The sequence below is a fragment of the Chiloscyllium plagiosum genome, chromosome 40 (assembly GCF_004010195.1).
Source record: "Chiloscyllium plagiosum isolate BGI_BamShark_2017 chromosome 40, ASM401019v2, whole genome shotgun sequence".
Taxonomy (NCBI): domain Eukaryota; kingdom Metazoa; phylum Chordata; class Chondrichthyes; order Orectolobiformes; family Hemiscylliidae; genus Chiloscyllium; species Chiloscyllium plagiosum.
In genome coordinates, this window is record NC_057749.1 from 3897140 (window position 1) to 3916245 (window position 19106).

Sequence of the window (19106 nt, forward strand, 5' to 3'; positions counted from 1 at the left end):
CTCCAGACGTGCCCTTGACAACAAGGGCGTATATGACCACATGTGGTATCAAAGAGCCCGAGCAAAACTGGAGTCAATAGGAATCAGAGAAAAATATCTTCTGGGTTGAGTCACACTTAGCGCCAAGGAGGATGGTTGTGGTTGGTGTTAGTCCCAGAAGCATATCATCTAGACCTAGCCATCAATTATTTCATCAATGACCTCCATCAAAAAGTTGGAAGTTAGAATGCTTGCTGACGGTTACAGGATGTACAGCACCATTCACAACTCTTCAGACACTGCAGTCCTGTCCTTCTCTGGCAAGATCTGGACAGAACACGTGGCAAGTAACATTAGTGCCACACAAATGCCAAACAATCTCAAACAAAATATCTCCCCATGACTTCTGAATGGCATTACCATTGCTGATTTTTGCCACAATCAACACTGTGGGTGGGTTAGCATTGACCTGAAACAAAAGGGGCTGGCCACATAAATATTTTGGCAACAAGAGTAAACGGTAACTTGACTTAAATATATGTGATCCAGAGGGACCTTGACTTGGGGAGGATGTCTCCTGTTATGGGAGAGACTTGAACTTGGGGTCACTGTTTTTAAAAGAAAATTAAAGCAGATGATGTGAATTTTTTTCTCTCAAAGGATCTTGAATCTTTGTAACCTTCTTGCTCAAAAGCAAGTGGAAAAAGTCTTTGAATATTTTTAAGACAGAGGTGGATAGCATAGGAGATGAAAGATTATTGGGGGTAAACAAGAATGTGGATTGCTGCTTACAGTCAGATCAGTCATCATCCCATTAAATGGCAAAGCAGACTCAAGGAGGTTGAGTGGATGGTGTGGTGGCTCAGTGGTTAGCACTGCTGCCTCACAGCGCCAGGGACCCGGGTTCGAATCCAGCCTTGGGTGACTGTGTGGAGTTTGCACATTCTCCTCGTGTCTGCGTGGGTTTCCTCTGGGTGCTCCAGTTTCCTCCCACAGTCCAAAGATGTGCAGGTCAGGTGAATTGGCCATGCTAAATTGCCCATAGTGTTAGGTGCATTAGTCAGAGGGTAATGGATGAGGGTGGGTTACTCTTCAGTGGGTTGGTGTGGACTGGTTGGGCCGAAGGGCCTGTTTCCACACTATAGGGAATCTAATCTAATTGGCCATGCTAAATAGCCCATAGTGTTCAGGAATGTGGAGGTTTTTCCACTGTCACTATGGTCCAGAGCCATTTTGAATAGTGTTAAGAAGAAGAAAAAAAAAATGGCAAGATATAGCTTTAAGAGAGTGCATCAATCCTGAGCTGGCTCATCATCAATGACTGCGCTGGCATCAGAGTTGCATCTCTCACTGTTGGGTCCACCTCATAGTTGGTGCCATGATGCCTTTCCACTATTGCTTTTAGCACCGCCAGCACTGAACCCAACCAATGCTGATCCTTAGGCCCCATCTTTCACCGCTGGGCCTACTTCACCAATGTCACCTCCACCAATGTAGCAGACACCAATTGCCTCCCCAGGTCCTGTGCTCACCCCAGAAAAGTAGATAGGGGCTTACTCACCACCAGCACAAGGTCTGCATTGGGCCCAATCCATGCTGGGGTTCCTTGCCTCTGCCAGTGCCATCAGAGGTCAGGAGAAGAGGCAAGTAAAAAGAAAATGGTCCACTTGCCTGCTGGGATGATGCCTCAACAACACTTAGATTAGATTCCCCTACAGTGTGGAATCAGGCCCTATGGCCCAACAACCCCACACCGACCCTCCAAAGAGTAACCCACCCAGGTCCATTTCCCTCTGACTAATGTACCTAACATTATGGGCAATTTAGCACGGCCAATTCACCTGACCTGCACATCTTTGGACTGTGGGAGGAAACCCACACAGACATGGAGAGAATATGCACGCTTCACACAGACAGTTGCTCAAGGCTGGAATCGAACCAGTTGTCTTTGGAGCTGTGAGGCAGCAGTGCCACCCTTGAGAACCTTGACTTAATTTGACACTGTCCAGGACAAAGGCAGTCTGTTCGATTGGTACCCCATCCACCACCGACGCACCATGGCAGCAGTATGACACCATCTCTTTGATGCACTGCAGTAACTCAACCAGGCTTCTGTCTCAGCACTTTCAAAATCCCTGATATCTGCCACCTAAAAGGACAAGGATAGATACATGGGAGCACCACACTCTGCACGCTCCCCTCTAAGCCACTCACCGTCCTGACTTGGAAATATATCGCCGTTCCTTCACTGCCACGAGCTTGGAAGTCCTGAAACTCCCTTCATAATAAGATTGTGAGTGGGTGGGCGATGGGTGGACACAGTGGCGAGAGATGCGACTCTGATGATGAGTTATTGATGAGCCAGCTCAGGACTGATGCACTCTTTTTAAGCTATATCTTGCCACTTTCTTTTTTTCTTCTTCTTAACGCTATTCAAAATGGCACTGGACCACAGTGACAGTGGAAAAGCTTTTTGCTGTATATTTTACTGTTTTTCTCACTGTAAAATATACCTGACAATTAAATCATTCATTCACTGCTTGGAAATCCTGGAACTCCTGTCATAATAAGATTGTGAGTGAATCTACAGCAATTCAGAAATGTGACTCGCAACCAACTTTCTCAGTGGACAATAAATGCTTGGCCCAGCCAGTCATATTCACATCCCATGAATGAGTTATAGAGTCATGCAGACGTACAACACGGAAACACTTTGATCCAACCGGTCCATGCCAAACATAATCCCAAGCTGAATAAAAACCGAAAGAACTGTGGACATTCTAAATCAAAAATAACAAGAGTAGTAGCTCAAAAAGCTCAGCAGGTCTGGCAGCACCTGTGCAGAGAAATCAAAGTTAATGTTTCAGGTCCAGTGACTCTTAGAACATAAAACATTACAACCCTTTGGCCCTCGATGTTGCGCCAACCTGTGGAACCAATCTGAAGCCTATCTATCCTACATTATTCCATTATCATCCATATGTTTATCCAATGACCATTTAAATACCTTTAAAGTTAGCAACTCTACTACTGTTTCAGGCAGCATGTTCCATGCCCCTACTACTCACTGGGTAAAGAATCTACCTCTAACGTCTGTCCTATATCTACCACCCCTCAATTTATAGCTATTTCCCCTCGTGCTAGCCATCACTATCTGAGGAAAAAGGCTCTCACTGTCCACCCTATCCAGCCCTATGATTATCTTATATGTCTCAATTAAGTCACCTCTTAATGTTCTTCTCTCTAATGAAAACAGCCTCAAGTCCCTCAGCCTTTCCTCATAAGACCTTCCCTCCATACCAGCCAACATCTTGGTAAATCTCCTTTGAACCCTTTCCAAAGCTTCCATATCCTTGCTATAATGTGGTGACCAGAAATGTACACAATTCTCCAAGTGCGGCTGCACCAGAGTTTTGTACAGCTGCAGCATAACCTCGTGGCTATGAAACTCAATCCCTCTCCCAATAAAAGCTAACACACCGTATGCCTTCTTAATGACATTATCAACCTGGGTGGCAACTTTCAGGAACCATTCTGAGGAAGCGTTACTGGACCTGAAATGTTAACTTTGATTTCTCTCCACAGATGCTGCCAGTCCTGCTGGGCTTTTCCAGCTGCTTCTGTTTTTGTTTAGAATCCCAAACTAAACTAGTGCCACCTGCCTGCTCCTGGCCCATATGCCTCCAAACCTTTCCTTTTCATGTACTAACATTTGCAGTCATACTTGAACCATTCAAGACAGAAGATCTTGCAGTTCGGTCAGTCATGCGCTTGAGGGCGTATTGGCAATGGAAGGTCATGTTTGTGGTCCAACAAGTTGATAATCAGCCTGCAAACACTTCCCCAATATTCCCAAAAGGAAATAAAATGTGTGCGAAAATGTGGAAGATTCAAAGTAGTCCCATCAGTGTATGTGAAACAGTTCCCAAATTATTTAAAGTAACTCTGTCATCAAGAATAGCATCAGTCAACTGGACAAAACGTAAATACAGTTAACATGGAGGGAAAGATTGCGCCTCTTAATTAGGAATTTCAGAATGGTCAGTTTCGAAACTCTTGAAGTCAGAGCCATTTTCCAGTAGGTTTAGTTTGTTCAGTGCTTGGCTTGATTGCTTACAATACAATCCTGAAGAAGGGCTTATGCCCGAAACGTCGATTCTCCTGTTCCTTAGATGCTGCCTGACCTGTTGCGCTTTTCCAGCAACACATTTTCAGCTCTGATCTCCAGCATCTGCAGTCCTCACTTTCTCCCCTACAATACAAATTATATTGGTTTAAAAAAATAGATGAGAGGGTATTAATTTCCCATGAGTGCATCTTTTCTACTGTGATAAATTATTCTCTTTTGTGTTCTTGTTATCATTCTGTTTTGAAGTACAGGGTTATTTTACTTAAAAAGGTTTGCTGGTAGGTAGTTTTTTTTTAATGTATTTGTGGAGTTTGGCCAGCATTTATAGACCATCCCTATTTAGTGTTGAGAAGATGGCAGTGAACTACCTGAATCTGGCCAGTCACAGCTGACTCAATGATGACCATATCTGTACAGGCAGCAAAAACCTAAAGGACTGAGAGAAAGAGAAATATCTAACTTGTGGGGTGGCCTTTGAATCTTGTTTCCCTTGTCTATATTATTTTTCTAGGAGAAAGTGAGGACTACAGATGCTGGAGATCAGAGCTGAAAATGTGTTGCTGGAAAAGCGCAGCAGGTCAGGCAGCATCCAAGGAGCAGGAGAATTGACATTAATTCTCCTGCTCCTTGGATGCTGCCTGACCTGCTGCACTTTTCCAGGAACACATTTTCAGCTCTATATTATTTTTCTTCCTATAATAGTACTGTGTATGTTCTGGACCAGACCAAACCCTCTCAAAATATACCTAGGCCCTAATTTTTATCTTATTTAGAGGCAAGTGTAAGGCATTGCATTCAAGATGTAATAACTCATACAACTTGTCAGGCAGAAGATACAAAAGTTTGAACACACGCACTGACAAGTTCAAGAACAGCTTCTTCCCTGCCATTATTAAATTGACAAATGGACTCACTAACTTAAAATAATGCTAATGTTGCTTTGCACACTTCCTGTGCAGTGTAACCTGTATGTCGCTCTGTCTAAGCACCCTATGATCTGCATGTCCATGCTTACTATGATCTGCCTACACTGCTTGTAAACAAAGCTTTTCGCTGTACTTAGGTACAAGTGACTGCAATAAATCAAGTCAAACTACCAGGCTTTAAGCAAAACACACTTTATTCTTACATCGCAATTTAAATACAAACAATCAAAAAGAATTGGCATAACTTTAACTCTGTTGAACTACTTAACAAAACGATGTTATTTAACTACTGCACACCAACTATTCTAATATAGCTGCATCCCATAAACACACTTTTGGCAATGGCAAATTCAGTAAAAGAGATTTCCCGACATGCAATCTCCTCCAGGCCAGGAGCAGGATTGCCAACAAAATGAATCTAGCAGCAGAGGGAGAACTCAAGCTTTTTGCAGCAGCAACAGCAGAGAAAGAGCTGCATCTAGCTGCTTCAACTCCGAACTCTGCCTTCAACAACTGAAAGCAAAACTAAACCATGGGTATGAGCCTGGCTTCACCCATTCATGCTTTTTTGTTTCTAATTTTAAAAGAAGACAAAGCTCTTCACTCTGCTTTCCATGGAGCAGACACCTCAGCCCTGGGTTTGCAACACCCTTCTTCAAACTAAAAGGACCGAACAAAGCCTTCTTAAAAGCACATATTGTCACAATGTGTCTGTGTTTGTATTTGGGGCTTTAGAGTGGAATTCTTTAAGTAGCACTGTTCTTTTTAAAGTAAAGTATGTTACAGTTAATAGGGTTGGTTTTACTGCTGCTGAAGAAACCTAGACAGCTTTTGCCTTGTGTAGCTATCAGGTTTTGCTGGTCTCACAGAGATTTTAAAACATTTGTACACTTAGTGATGACTTGGGGATACGATTATTGGCGCATTATTCCCCATTAAGTTGGAACAAAATTTTCAGTGCTCCCTGCTGACGTCTTTTGAACTACAACGACATCCAGTTGAATGTGGAGTTAATGTAAATTGTGAAGAATAAAAGGACAACCATCAGGCTTCTCAGACAAAAATAAGATGGCATTTGAAGCAACAAAAATCTTCTTGCAGTTTGAAGAGATGCCACTTGCAAGAGATAACAAAAGCTGCATTGCCTTCTATATTGCTATCCCTGCTTTACTCTGTGTCCTTTGTCTCTCACTTATAAATGTCCCTTCTTGTGATCTCTCTTTTGATTAACGAGCTTTCTTTAACCAAAATGCATGACTGTCCTCAAAGGTAAGGCCAACAGACCAGAATTGTACTGATAGTTCTGTGTCTCTTTCTGAATCAGAGATCAGCACATGTACATTCACATCCAAAAGTAATTTTAATGTTCAGGTGGATCCATTTTGGCACTGTGTTAATGTTACAAAGTTATAGTCTTATGATTCACCAGGATACCGGTCCATAAGGTTCAGATGAAGAGTCTTGAAGGTACAACTCTGCTTTCCCCAGTATTGGTGCAATTTCTGAATGAATCCAAACCTTTTTCTCCCATACTGCCGTATGTGCCACACATTTAACTCTCTGATCCTGTGTACCCAATGTCAGTTTGCTTGTGGGTCAGGTGATAATTCAGAGATTGTTCCCTCTGCAATTCTGCTTTATTAATCTGGTCCCTGGTTTCTCATAATCCCTATGCAAAACCTTATGCCTCATCCTATCTGTGTTGTTGGCATCCTTATGGACTATAACAACTGGAATGTGCAACAAGCTCCCAGAAACAGCAATGTGATAATATCAAGGTAATTTGTGTGTGTGTGAGATGTTGAGTGAGGGATAACACACTTCTTCTACTGGTGCCATGGAATCTTCTATATTTACCCGAGCTGATAGACGGGGCATGCTTTAGCAGCTCACCTGGCACCTCTGACCGCGCAGTGCTCACTCAGCAATGCACAGGGGCATAAAAAGGTGATTCTGGAATTAGAGTGCAAAGATTGAACCTGCACTGTAACACGAGGGCAGCAATGTGTCAATGGTACTGAATTTTTGATGAGACTTCACCTAAGGATTATCAATTAGCTCAGATAGCCAAAAGATCTTTAAAAATCTTTGAAGAATACTTTGTATTGTTAGCACGGTGGCAGAAATCCGAAGCGATCCATCTGAACATTAAAATTACTTTTGGATATCAATGTGTGTGTGCTGACCTCTGCTCAGAAAGGGAACTATCAGTACAATTCTGGTCTGCTGGCCTTACCTTTGATGACATTCATACAGTTTGGAAGATATTTGGCTGTACCAAATACCACCTCCACATTGAGCATTATAGCTTTAGAGGCCAATTTCTTTTTATTCATTCATTTATATATGGGCATTCCTGGCTCGACCAGGATTTAATGTCCATTCCTAGTTCCCTAGAGGGCAGTTAGGATTTGAACACATTGCAGTGTGGCAGAAGTGGGTACTGCAGATTCTGGAGATTCGAGTCAAGATTAGAGTGGTGTTGGAACAGGATGAAGGGCTTTTGCCCGAAACGTTGATTTTCCTGCTCCTCGGATGCTGTGACCTGCTGTGCTTTTCCAGTATCACTCTAATCCTGACACATTGCAGTGTGTCTGGAATCATACATAGGCCAGACCCAGGTAAATTTCCTTTTCCTAAAGGGCATTGGTGAACCAGATGGGGTTTTCCCCTGATAATAGTTCCAAATAATCGTTCGACACTTAATTCTCGATTTTGTTACTCAGTTCCAATTCCACCATCAGATTTGAACCCAGGCTCCCGGAACATTACCTGGGGGTCTCTGGACTAACAGTCTAGTGATAATGCCACTAGGCCATCATCTACCCTTAATTTTCCTGTCCCTTCTGCAGCTGGCCCAGATGATTAGTGTTGGCCAGAGGTTGACCGATTGTTTCTCCTTCTGGCAGACTGCATTTTCTGCCATCTGGTCATTTCTGTGTTTCTTCCAGGCCCCAGTCAGCAGTGAAGCATCAACTCTGCTCCCAGTGCTTCAGGAGCTCAGTTTATAGAATCCCTACAGTGTGGAAGTAGGCCATTCAGCCCTTCAAGTCTACACCAACCCTCTGAAGATAATCCACCTTGTAACCCTGTATTCCCCATGGCTAATCTATATAGCCTGCACACTATAGTGAATTTAGAATGGCCAATTCACCTAACCTGCACATCTTCCAAATGTTGGAGAGGACCAGAGCACCTGGAGGAACCCCACACAACACAGGGAGAATGTGCAAACTCTACGTAGACAGTTGCCCAAGGATGGGATCGAACCAGGGTCCCTGGAGCTGTGAGGCAGTGGTACTAACGGCTGAGCCATCGTGCCACCCCAGTTGTTCTGCTTTGCTGTCACAGCTCTTCAACCTCAATGCTTTTCAACCTTTGGTACTCTCAGCCTAGTTTCTGCTTCTTTGCAATTTCCCTGCAGGGAAGGAAATCTGCCATTGTTAGCCAGTCTGGCCTACATGTGACTCTCTAGATGCTGCCTGACCTGCTGCGCTTTTCCAGCAACACATTTCCACTCCAGATCATAAGCAATGTGGTTGACTCTTAATTGCCGTCTCCAATGTCCCAGAAGGTATTCAGTTGTGGCAAATAAGGATGGGCAATGAAAATTAACCTTGTCAACATTGCTTACATTCAATGAATTTTTTTTTGTAAATGCAATTTAAAAAAAAATACTCTCTCTTGGCCGTATGGTTAGCACTGCTGCCTCGCAGCCCCAGTATCCCAGGTTCAATCTCACCCTCGGGCGACTGTGGAGTTCTCCTGTGTCTGCGTGGATTTCCTCCAGGTGCTTAGGTTTCCTCCCACAGTCCAAAGATGTGCAGGTTAAGGTGGATTGGCCATGCTAAATTGCCTGTAGTGTCCAGGGGTGTGTAGGTTAGGGTGGATTGGCCATGCTAAATTGCCTGTAGTGTCCAGGGGTGTGCAGGGTAAGCTGGATTGGCCGTGCTAAATTGCCTGTAGTGTCCAGGGGTGTGTAGGTTAGGGTGGATTGGCCATGCTAAATTGCCTGTAGTGTCCAGGGATGTGTAGTTTAGGGTGGATTGGCTATGCTAAATTGCCTGTAGTGTCCAGGGACATATAGGTTAGGTGGATTGGCCATGCTAAATAGAATGGGGGGTGGTGGGTTTGGATGGGATGCTCTTCAGAGGGTCATTGTGAACTTGATGGGCCGAATGGCCTGCTTCCACACTGTAGGGATTCTATGATTCCATTCAGCTTTCTGAGCCTGCTCAGAACACTTTCTGCCCTTCCCTCCTGCTTTCTGCTCTTTCTTCTTAATCTTAGGATGTGGTTTCCAGGTTTTTTTTCTCCACTATATCCATAGGAGTGACAGGATTGCACGTAGGCTTTGACCAAGACAGACTTCACGACTTGTCATTCAATGTAAAGCTTGCAATGAATGGACTTTTGCATCTGTGTAGCACCTTTCACACCATCAAGCAATCCAGAGACACTATCTGGGCAATGAATTACTTCGAATATGCGGTCACCGTTGTGATGTGACAAATTTGACAGCCCATCTCTGCACAGCAAAATCCTACATGAAGCAGTCACCAAATAATTTGTTTCTCACAAAGACCTGAGGATAATACCCCTCCTCCCTCTTCAAAAAAGCTCTTTATTTCCATCTGTGGGAATGGACATGGCCTTTGGAATTGCATCCAAAGGATTGTGTCTCTGTCATCCCTCGGTACTGTTCTGTGGAGTCAGCCAGGTTTATTGGCTCAAGGCATCAAAGTGGGATACGAACCCACAGCTTCCAGACCTTTTCAAAAAAATGTCCAAGGCTCTACAAGCTGTTTACGTTACCACAGACAGTTCTGCGCCTCCTGTTCAATCTCTTTCTTAAAGGAATCCAGGACAAAGTACACCTCATAAAGCCACAACAGTCAGTAATTCATTTTAGGTATAATTTAGAGGTAGTAAAGAATTGCTTACTGGGTAACAACCTTGTTCTGTTTTACTTTAATCATGCTTGGATTGCTTTTTACTTAGTACATGCCAGTTATACCCTATTCGTTGAAACTTTTGTTAAAGGATGTTTTAGATTATTTTGAGACTCCAGATAAGTTCTCAGTTGAACTCTGATCAGATCCTCTCTTCATTCTTCAAGAGCACCCTCAACATAGCACATCAAGTTGAGGTGTTTCAACAGGAGTGCTAATAAACATAACTTGACACCCAAAGATGTTCGGAGAGTTGACCAAACAGAAGAGAACAGAGAAGTGAGGTTGAGGGAGAGAATTCCAGAGTTTAGGGACCCAGATGGCTACCACAGAGTGTGGAGTAATTAAAACTGGGATGAGCAAAGTCCAGAAGTGGAGGATTGAAGAGATCTTGGAGGATTTCAGCTGGGTCCTTTTGCCGTGACTTGGATAGGTGAGGAGTCTCGTAACAATTATGAGAATTTTAAAACAGAAACATTGGTGGAACGGGAGCCATTGTGGGTCACTGGACTCAGGTGAGGTGGATGGGATATGTTCAGATACGGGAAGCAGCATTTTAAATTAGCTCAAGTCCATGGAAGGTGGAAAATGGGAGATTGGAGAGATTTTTACTGAGTAAATATGGGGAGAAAGTAAGAGGATTATCAGATCAGCCATGATCTCATTGAATGGCGGAGCAGACTGGATGGGCTGAATGGCCTACTTGTGCTGTTACATCTTATGATCTTTTAAAGATGGATGTGTACACTGCTCTGTTGTTAAGGTGGGGCTCAGGACACATTCCTGAGGTCAAATAGGAATGGACAATGCATGTGTATTTCCCAAATCCCACAAACGAACAGAAAAAAATCCAGAGCTAACGGGTTGTCCTGGAGCTGCTGGACTGGGATTTGATCCAACCTACAGTAGCTGGGAGGTATGTTTCAAGTATTGGATCATTTTGTGTAAAGCAATACTTGTCGAATTTATCTGCTGTTTCTTATGTTTTTTTTCCCAATGGACAATCTCCATCCTTCGATTTGCATATTGTAAACTGGTGAATAATTTAGAAACTCTGTTCTGGTATTTCTCTGTGAATTAATTTCTTGATGTGACATTCCATTTTCTTCCCTGCATGCATTTCTGTTTATTCATTCATGGGATGAGGGTGTCACTGCCCAGGCTTTTATTGCCCAGAGGGTAGTTAAGTGTCAACCACATTGCTGTGGGTCTGGAGTCACATGGAGGCCGGACCAGGTGAGGATGGCAGTTTCTTTCCCTAAAGGACATTAGTGAACCAGATATGTTTTCCCCCAGTAATTGGCAGTGGACCATTGCTCATCGCTCATCATTAGACTCTTAACTCCAGAGTTTTGTTGAATTCAAATTCTACCATCGGATGTGGCAGGATTCAACCCCAGGTCATTATCTGGATTAACACTCCAGTGATAATACCACTAGACCATCATTAACAGGTAGTGACGCCAAGGTACTATTACTGCTCTAGTAATCAAAGACCAAAGTTCTGGGTTAAAATCCTGTCATGGCATGTAGCTTTTCAAAGTCCCAGTAGGGATTGTTCTGAACTGTTTAGAAAATAATGCACTGGAGGGAAAGGTGTTTTATCACCCCCTTGGGGTTGGCATATTTTAATCTGATGAGAAGTTTATGTGTGATACTCAGCGCATCCCTCCCCCCTCCCCCTCAAAATTCAATCTGAGGTTGAAGGCCTACCTGATCATCAAATGAGGTAGGCATGTGTCTTCATCCTGTCACCATTCCAACGTCTCCATGATCATTTATGGGAAGCAACGGCCTAGTGGTATTATCACTGGACAATTGACCCAGGTAATGTTCTGGGGATCTGGGTTCAAACCCTGCTGTGGGCAGATGGTAGAATTTGAATTCAATAAAAATCTGGGATTGAATATCACATGATGCCCTTGAAACCTTTGTCAGGAAAACCCACCTGGTTCACTAATGTCCTTGAGGAAAGGAAACTGATATTCCCCTGAAACTGCCAAAAAATTGGCTCTACTAGGAGATTTTCCTACACTTGAAAACATTGGGCAGAATTTTCCCAAAGTCTAACAACATGGAGTACAATGAAAACATTGGGGGAATACTGCGAGAATGGAGAAAAAATTATTTTCTCGATATTGAGAGAGAAATAAAGTCCAAATTTCACCTTAGTGTTTCAGCAGCTGGGTAAAAATGTGGTGAATAAGCCAAAAGGATCCTATTTGCATGGATTAACATCTTATTACTAACTAATCTGGCCTTATTTTGATTCCTTATTTCCCCAAGTATTGGCGAGAAATGTAGATGCCAACAATTTCCGATTTGAATGACAGTTACCTGGCAGCTTGCTGGTGCCTACTCCAAGTCTGTCTTCGCCAGTCTTCCCTAACCACTCAGGGCAAGCTCAGTAGACGACAATGGGCAATGTTCTCTGCCCATGGATCTCAGCATCAGCACCAGCCTCAGCACACCACAATTCTAACTAACTTATAATATAGTACTTTGGAGCTCATTAACACCGATGCTGCTACCGGACGACTGTGCACAAAGGGAAAAGTATCTGTCTCCTGATTCGATTCAGGGTGCATCTCAGGGTTGTTAGATTCCTTCATGCTCATTTACATTGCACTTACTTGGAATCTCGCAGTGAGGATATGGTCCTGTGGGAAGTAGGACAAAATGGATAGGGGGCTGCACAAAATGGCTCCTGTCTTGGTAAATTAAATTGCAAAGCAACAGTTATTTCTAAATTGCAGCTAGAGACAAAATAGTTCCCTATGCCTACGTGACTACCTGAAGCTAGTCCCTAAAGCAACATAAATAACTAACCACCAGTATGACGAAGTAGGTGGATAAGATGAGGAAATACTAGCTACATTTGCAAGCTGCGCGTCCTCGTGGAGGAAAAACTAAACAACATTTTGCAAGCTGTGAATCTTTGTAAAGGTGACTTAATCAGTACCATTGGTTCAAGCTACTACCCATGAAGTGATTATAATTTATTGATTGGTTGTTACTTTGTGATCATGCTCCATGTCTGATGATGATTAATGTAAATAAACCTTATGCAAGCTCTGTAAGGTTGTTGGATTCTTTTAATGGCCAAGACGTTTTCCTACTTCTGGGTGAATCAGAGTCTGCCAACCCAGCGCTGGAACATACAATAAACAATTGTTTGCATGTTGCACAAAGAGTTGTTTACAGGTGCATTAATTGACCAATCGCGGAACTAAGTGACCCATCAGCAACATCTCTGTCTTGCCTTTTAGCATGGGCACAACGTCGGGCAGCTTCTCACGTTTGACAGCACCGATCAGTCAAGGAAGCAGAGACATTGCTGGACAACACTGTGTTCCATAATGACACACTTTTCATAGAGTGATACTGCACGGACGCAGGCCCTTTGGTCCAACCAGTCCATGCCAGCCATAATCCCAAACTAGACTAGTCCCACCTGCCTGCGCTTGGCCCATATCCCTCCAAACATTTTGTATTCATGTACTTATCCAAATGTCTTTTAAACATTGTAACTGTACCCACATCCACCACTTCCTCTGGGAGTTCATTTCACATACAAACCACTCTCTGTGTATAAACAAAATTGCCTCCATGTCTTTTTTAAATCTTTCACCTTAAAAATATGCCCCTTAGTTTTGAAATCCCCCACCCTAGGGAAAAGACACCTGCCATTCACCTTATCTATACCCCTCATGATTTTATAAACCTTTATAAAGTCACCTCTCAACCTCATACCCACCCATGAAAGAGGTCCCAGCCTATCCATCCATTCCTCCTAACTCAAACCCTCCATTCCCAGCACAATTCCTGGTAAAGTTGTTCTGAACCCGCTCTAGTTTCTTCCTATAACAGCATGTGCCAGCAGCTTCATCCAAATGCCCGAGTCTGAAAGGCTTGATGTCTATTACTAAGGGGCATGCTTTTAAGGGGAGAGGGAGAAAGTTCAAAAGAGACATGAAGGGCAAGTGTTTTACACAAAGAGTTGTAGGAGTCTGGAACACCACTGCCAGGGGTGGTGGTGTTAGCAGATATCACAGGGGCTTTAAGAGACTTTTAGATAAGCACATGAAATGCAAGAAATGATGGGATATGGACCAAGGGCAGGCAGAAGGCATTACTTTAATTTGGCATCATATTTAGCACAGCTTTGGCCCATTCCTGCACTGTACAGTTCAATGAGAGTAGTCCTTAATCCATTCAGGCAAGGAGCTTGTCCATACTTAGCCAGGAAAGATGGTGAGGTGAATGGGAAATACAGAGAGCAGGAAGGTTTGTAGTTTGGTGTGAGTGACTACCATTGAGGGAAGACACTGCATGAGTAATGTTAGGTGGGTACATGGCAGAGACGGGGTAAGTATGAGGTATCCGAGAGAAGTTTCTATCATGTAGCCATGCGACACAGAGAACTTCCTTGTGATGTTGCTACACATTCCCCTGAACTATAAATACCCTACGGACTGAGTTGGCTACTTCAACCAGGCCGGCAATGTTTGAAGTGGCGCACAGCTGGGATTGAATGGTGGGAGACAAACAGCTACAGATGTTGGAATCCAAAGTAGACAGGCAGGAGGCTGGAAGAACACAGCAAGCCAGGCACATCGGCTGCCTCGATTTCTCCACTCACCCTCACCCACTCCAGCCTCACCCCCTCCGAAGATACTGCCGGGATTGAATGGTGGAGCAGGGCAGGCTCAGAGGGCAGAATTGGCTACTTCTGCACCTATCTTCCATGTTTCTATGGTTATCAACGTCCTCTTTAGACCCTACCACGCTCCCCCACCATGAATATTTAATTGGCTACCTGCTGTGTGTTTGGGGTGTTAGGATCTCAGCTGATGTTATTAGTGTATGAATAAGAAATCTGGCTTGATTGAACATATCCTGATTTGTTTTGGTTTGAACAAAGTGGTCTCTTACTGAAACATACGCACACAATGCTGCAGACTGTGTTCTCATTAAACAAAGGTCTATGACAAAGAAATGATCAAATAGAATAAACCACACTACCTACTTATAATCCAACTTCAAAGATTTTACATAGAACATAGAACAGAGAAGAATACAGCGCAGTACAGGCCCTCTGGCCCTCGATGTTGCGCCGTTCCAAGCCCACCTAACCTACACTAGCCCACTATCCTCCATATGCCTATCCAATGCCCGGTAAAATGCCCATAAAGAGGAAGAGTCCACCATTGCTACTGGCAAGGCATTCCATAAACACACAGTAAAATTGTAATCCCATTAATCTGAAAATGGTCCTTTATAAATTGCATAGAAACTGAACAGCATAAGTACAGTATCCAAAACAGCGCACACACAATACTCATACCAGCATCTATGTATTTAACGCTTTGGTAGTTTTAAGTCACTTGTGACTTCAACTTTTAGATTGGAACTGCAGATATTTCTTCCAGAGCTATTGAACACCTGAAATGGACTCAGCTTTAAGTATCCTCTTCAGGGTTTTATGCCAACATTTCTGGTTAAGGACTAACATGAACTCCTCACTCTAAGGTAATCTAGTTTACTATCTATCTTTCCCTTCTAGGGAGCACAGTTCTACACAGCCATTCTTATCCAAGGATTTCACAGGATTTCTCTACTCAAAGTCAAAGTGAAACTAAAAGAGTGTCTCTCTCAGCTATTGGTGTTTCCCATTACCTGTAAAAAAACCAATAAATTCCAGAACAACCTTGAATTCCCATTACTTCTAATAATAAGTCACAAAAATTTTAAATAAATAAAAATAGTACACACAAAATCATTCATTCTAAGCCAAGCCTCACAAACTGCTTTGAAAAAAAAAATCGCCATGGCTACAGAAATGTTTACAATTTAATTATTAACTTCAGACACACAGGAAACTAACTTCACCTGACGAGGGAGCTGCACTCTGAAAGCTTGTGATTTCAAATAAATCTGTTGTACTGTAACCCAGTGTTGTGTAACTTCTGATTTTGTGTACTCTAGTACAACACCGGCACCTCCATATCATGGCTTGTAAATTGAACAGAGAGCAGCATTTGCAGGGCGCACATAGAACAATACAGCGCAGAACAGGCCCTTTGGCCCTCGATGTTGCGCCGACCTGTGAACTATTCTAAGCTCATCCCCCTACACCAACTCATCATTATCCATGTGCTTATCCAAGGATTGTTTAAATCTCTCTAATGTGGCTGAGTTGACTACATTGGCAGGTAGGGCATTCCACGCCCTTACCACTCTCTGAGTAAAGAACCTGCCTGTGACATCTGTCTTAAATCTATCACCCCTTGATTTGTAGTTATGCCCCCTTGTACAAGCTGACATCACCATCCTAGGAAAAAGACTTTCACTATCTACCCTATCTAATCCTCTTGTATGTCTCTATCAAATCAACTCTTTGCCTTCTTGACTTGCTTCCCTACAGTGTTGAAACAGGCCCTTTGGTCCAACAAGTCCACACCGACCCTCCGAAGAGTAACCCACCCAGACCCATTCCCCTACAATTACTAATGCACCTAACACTATGGGCAATTTCCCATGCCCAGTCTACCTAACCTGGATTGTGGGAAGAAACCATAACACCTGGAGGAAACCCACGCAGACACGCGGTGAGAATGTGCAAACTCCACACAGACTGTCGCCCAAGGCAGGAATCGAACCTGGGTCCCTGGTGCTGTGAAGCAGCAGTGCTAGCCACTGAGCCACCATGCTACCATGCCACCCCTCCATATATAGAGAAATTGACGAATGGAAAGTCCCATGTTATCTATCCATGGTCCCACCGCTCCCCAGATTTTGCTTAGTGGTATTTGTGCCTTAACTGCTTCTAGCTTGCATAGTACTATCCATCCCTGCTTGGATTTGTTCAAAATGAATCATCCTCTTTCTCTCTCTTTCTCCTTTCAGTGGAAGAGGAAGTACTTGAATGACAAGAAAGAAAATCCGAAGCAAGTCAAGAACCTTTCCACAAGTGCTTTGCCATTTTGCTGCCTTACTTCACGGTTGTCATTGTTTAAGCATAACCCAACTGACCTAAGGCTGGGATTAACCGAGATCACAGCTGCCATTGAGCTAAATCCTTTGTCCGTCTAGTTGTTTGACCAGACTGTTTGCTCCAGTTGTCCTGGGATTTGCTGCAGATGCCACTATCTGAAAGCTAATATCATGTCAAAAATTAAGGATGTATCTAATTATGTTTTGTACACATTTAACCGATCTGCTGTCAGTTCAATGCCTGAAGAACCCAGATCCATGTTCAGAATGTCAAACAGTCTGAAGTGGAATGATATTTTTCAGTGATATTTTTCATCTAAAGAGTTGAATTGTTCTATTTTGGCTTGTGATAGTGACTTTATTGCTGTTGAATACACATATAACTAGCTGCTGTCTTTGAAAGAACATTTGTGCTTTTTTTTTTCCAGTCAGTCATTCCAGTTGTTAAGTAACAGCTTTCATTTCTACCACTGTAAATCATTCTGAAGTCTTCACGTTTCCATTTCACGTGGGAACTCCGAAGAGCCACGGTACAGGTTTTGCGGATGTAATGACAGTGAATCTGCCTGTGTTCACCCTCATTATTCTGCTGTGTAACACAATAATGGCTGGAGTCCACACACGCACAGAATAACACAGAATTCCAGAAGTTAATGTCAGTGATTCCAGGCTTGACTTGAGAGTCCGCTGTTGAGGACCACCTCTGTCCCCCAGACAGCAATTAATGAATTGACGTCTTGTGTTGGTAGTCTTGCTGTGAAAACCGTTGATTCACGTTGTTGGATGAGGCATAACTGGGAATCTTTACTGTGTACTAACTTCAGAATCATTGCCAAACACCTCAATGGTCCTAAGAAGCAAAGTTGATATTTGTGGGAATGTAAAACTTCTCCATTATGAATAAAAAGGCATTTGCATTTTTCATATTTTCTTCTTTCAAGTTTGTTTATATCAATCTGAATCCACGCAATAAGTTGTTTTGTGAAAATGTAAATTGCAAATGAAGGATCACATGCCTTTAACGGCCTACTCTGCTGTTTGAGGAGTTACATAAGTGTGATTGGCTGCTCACCTTGCTTGCTGATGTCACAGTTGCCTGGAGATGCTCATGACTCAATGTCAGACTTCAACACTGGCTGTCAAGGAAGGGGGGTTACCGTAACATAGAGATCATGGTCCCAACGGTGGCTTTGCTGCTGCATAATCAAGACAATTAAAAGTGAACAAAATCTAATAAAAAGTAGCATCTTCATGCCAATTCTTGATGGAACGGGCCATATTCAGGATATGAGAGACCCATAAAGGGTCCATCTATTACGTGGATGGAAATCAAGGTTTCTATTACACCCTCCTTCATCTCCTGGCTAGCTTCCCCTGCAAGTTCTGAAATATTTTAATTGTACAGTCAAACAGAAAGGAAATAGACCCCTTGGTCCAACCAGTCCATGCTGACCATGTTCCCTAACTAAACTAGTCTGCGTTTGGCCCATATCCCTCCAAACCTTTCCTATTCATGAACTTATCCAAATGTCTTTTCAACATTGTAACTGCACCCACACACATCACATTCCCTGGCAGTTTATTCTACACATGAACCACCTCTCTGTAAAAAAAAAGTTCACCTTCATGTCCTTTTTAAATCTTCCTCCTCTCACCTTAAAAATATGCTCCCTAATTTTGAACTCCCCCACCCTGGGGAAATGTCCCTTGTCATTCACCTTGTCTCTGCCCCTCATGGTTTTATAAACCTCAGTCAGGTCACTCCTCAACTTCCGACGCTTCAGTGAAAATAAAATCCCAACCTTTCTAGTCTATTTTCATATCTCAAGCTCTCCATTCCCAGCAACATCCTGGTAAATGTTTTCTGAACCTTTTCTAGTTTATTGATATCCGTCCTATAACAGGGTGACCAGAACTGGACACAGTGCTCCAGAAGAGGCCTCACCAATGTCCTATAGAACCTCAACATGACATCCCAACTCCTATACTCAAGTTCTGAGCAATGAAGGTAAGCGTGCTAAACACCTTCCTAACTACCCTGTCTGCCAGTGACACAAACTTTAAAGAATTATGTACCTGAACCCTTAAATTCTTACAAATGGAAACCACTTATCAATGCACAAT

At 43.1% G+C, this 19106-nt stretch overlaps 1 protein-coding gene across 1 annotated transcript in view; it reads left to right on the plus strand.

Moving 5' to 3' along the window:
* Positions 1-18639, plus strand: part of LOC122542465 (CD276 antigen-like) — a 267892-nt gene extending 249253 nt beyond the window's left edge. The window contains exon 7 of the mRNA XM_043680194.1: positions 16896-18639. Coding sequence (XP_043536129.1) covers positions 16896-16918 — 23 coding nt within the window. The 3' untranslated portion in view covers positions 16919-18639. The remainder of the gene's footprint in view (positions 1-16895) is intronic.
* Positions 18640-19106: the final 467 nt, after the last annotated feature.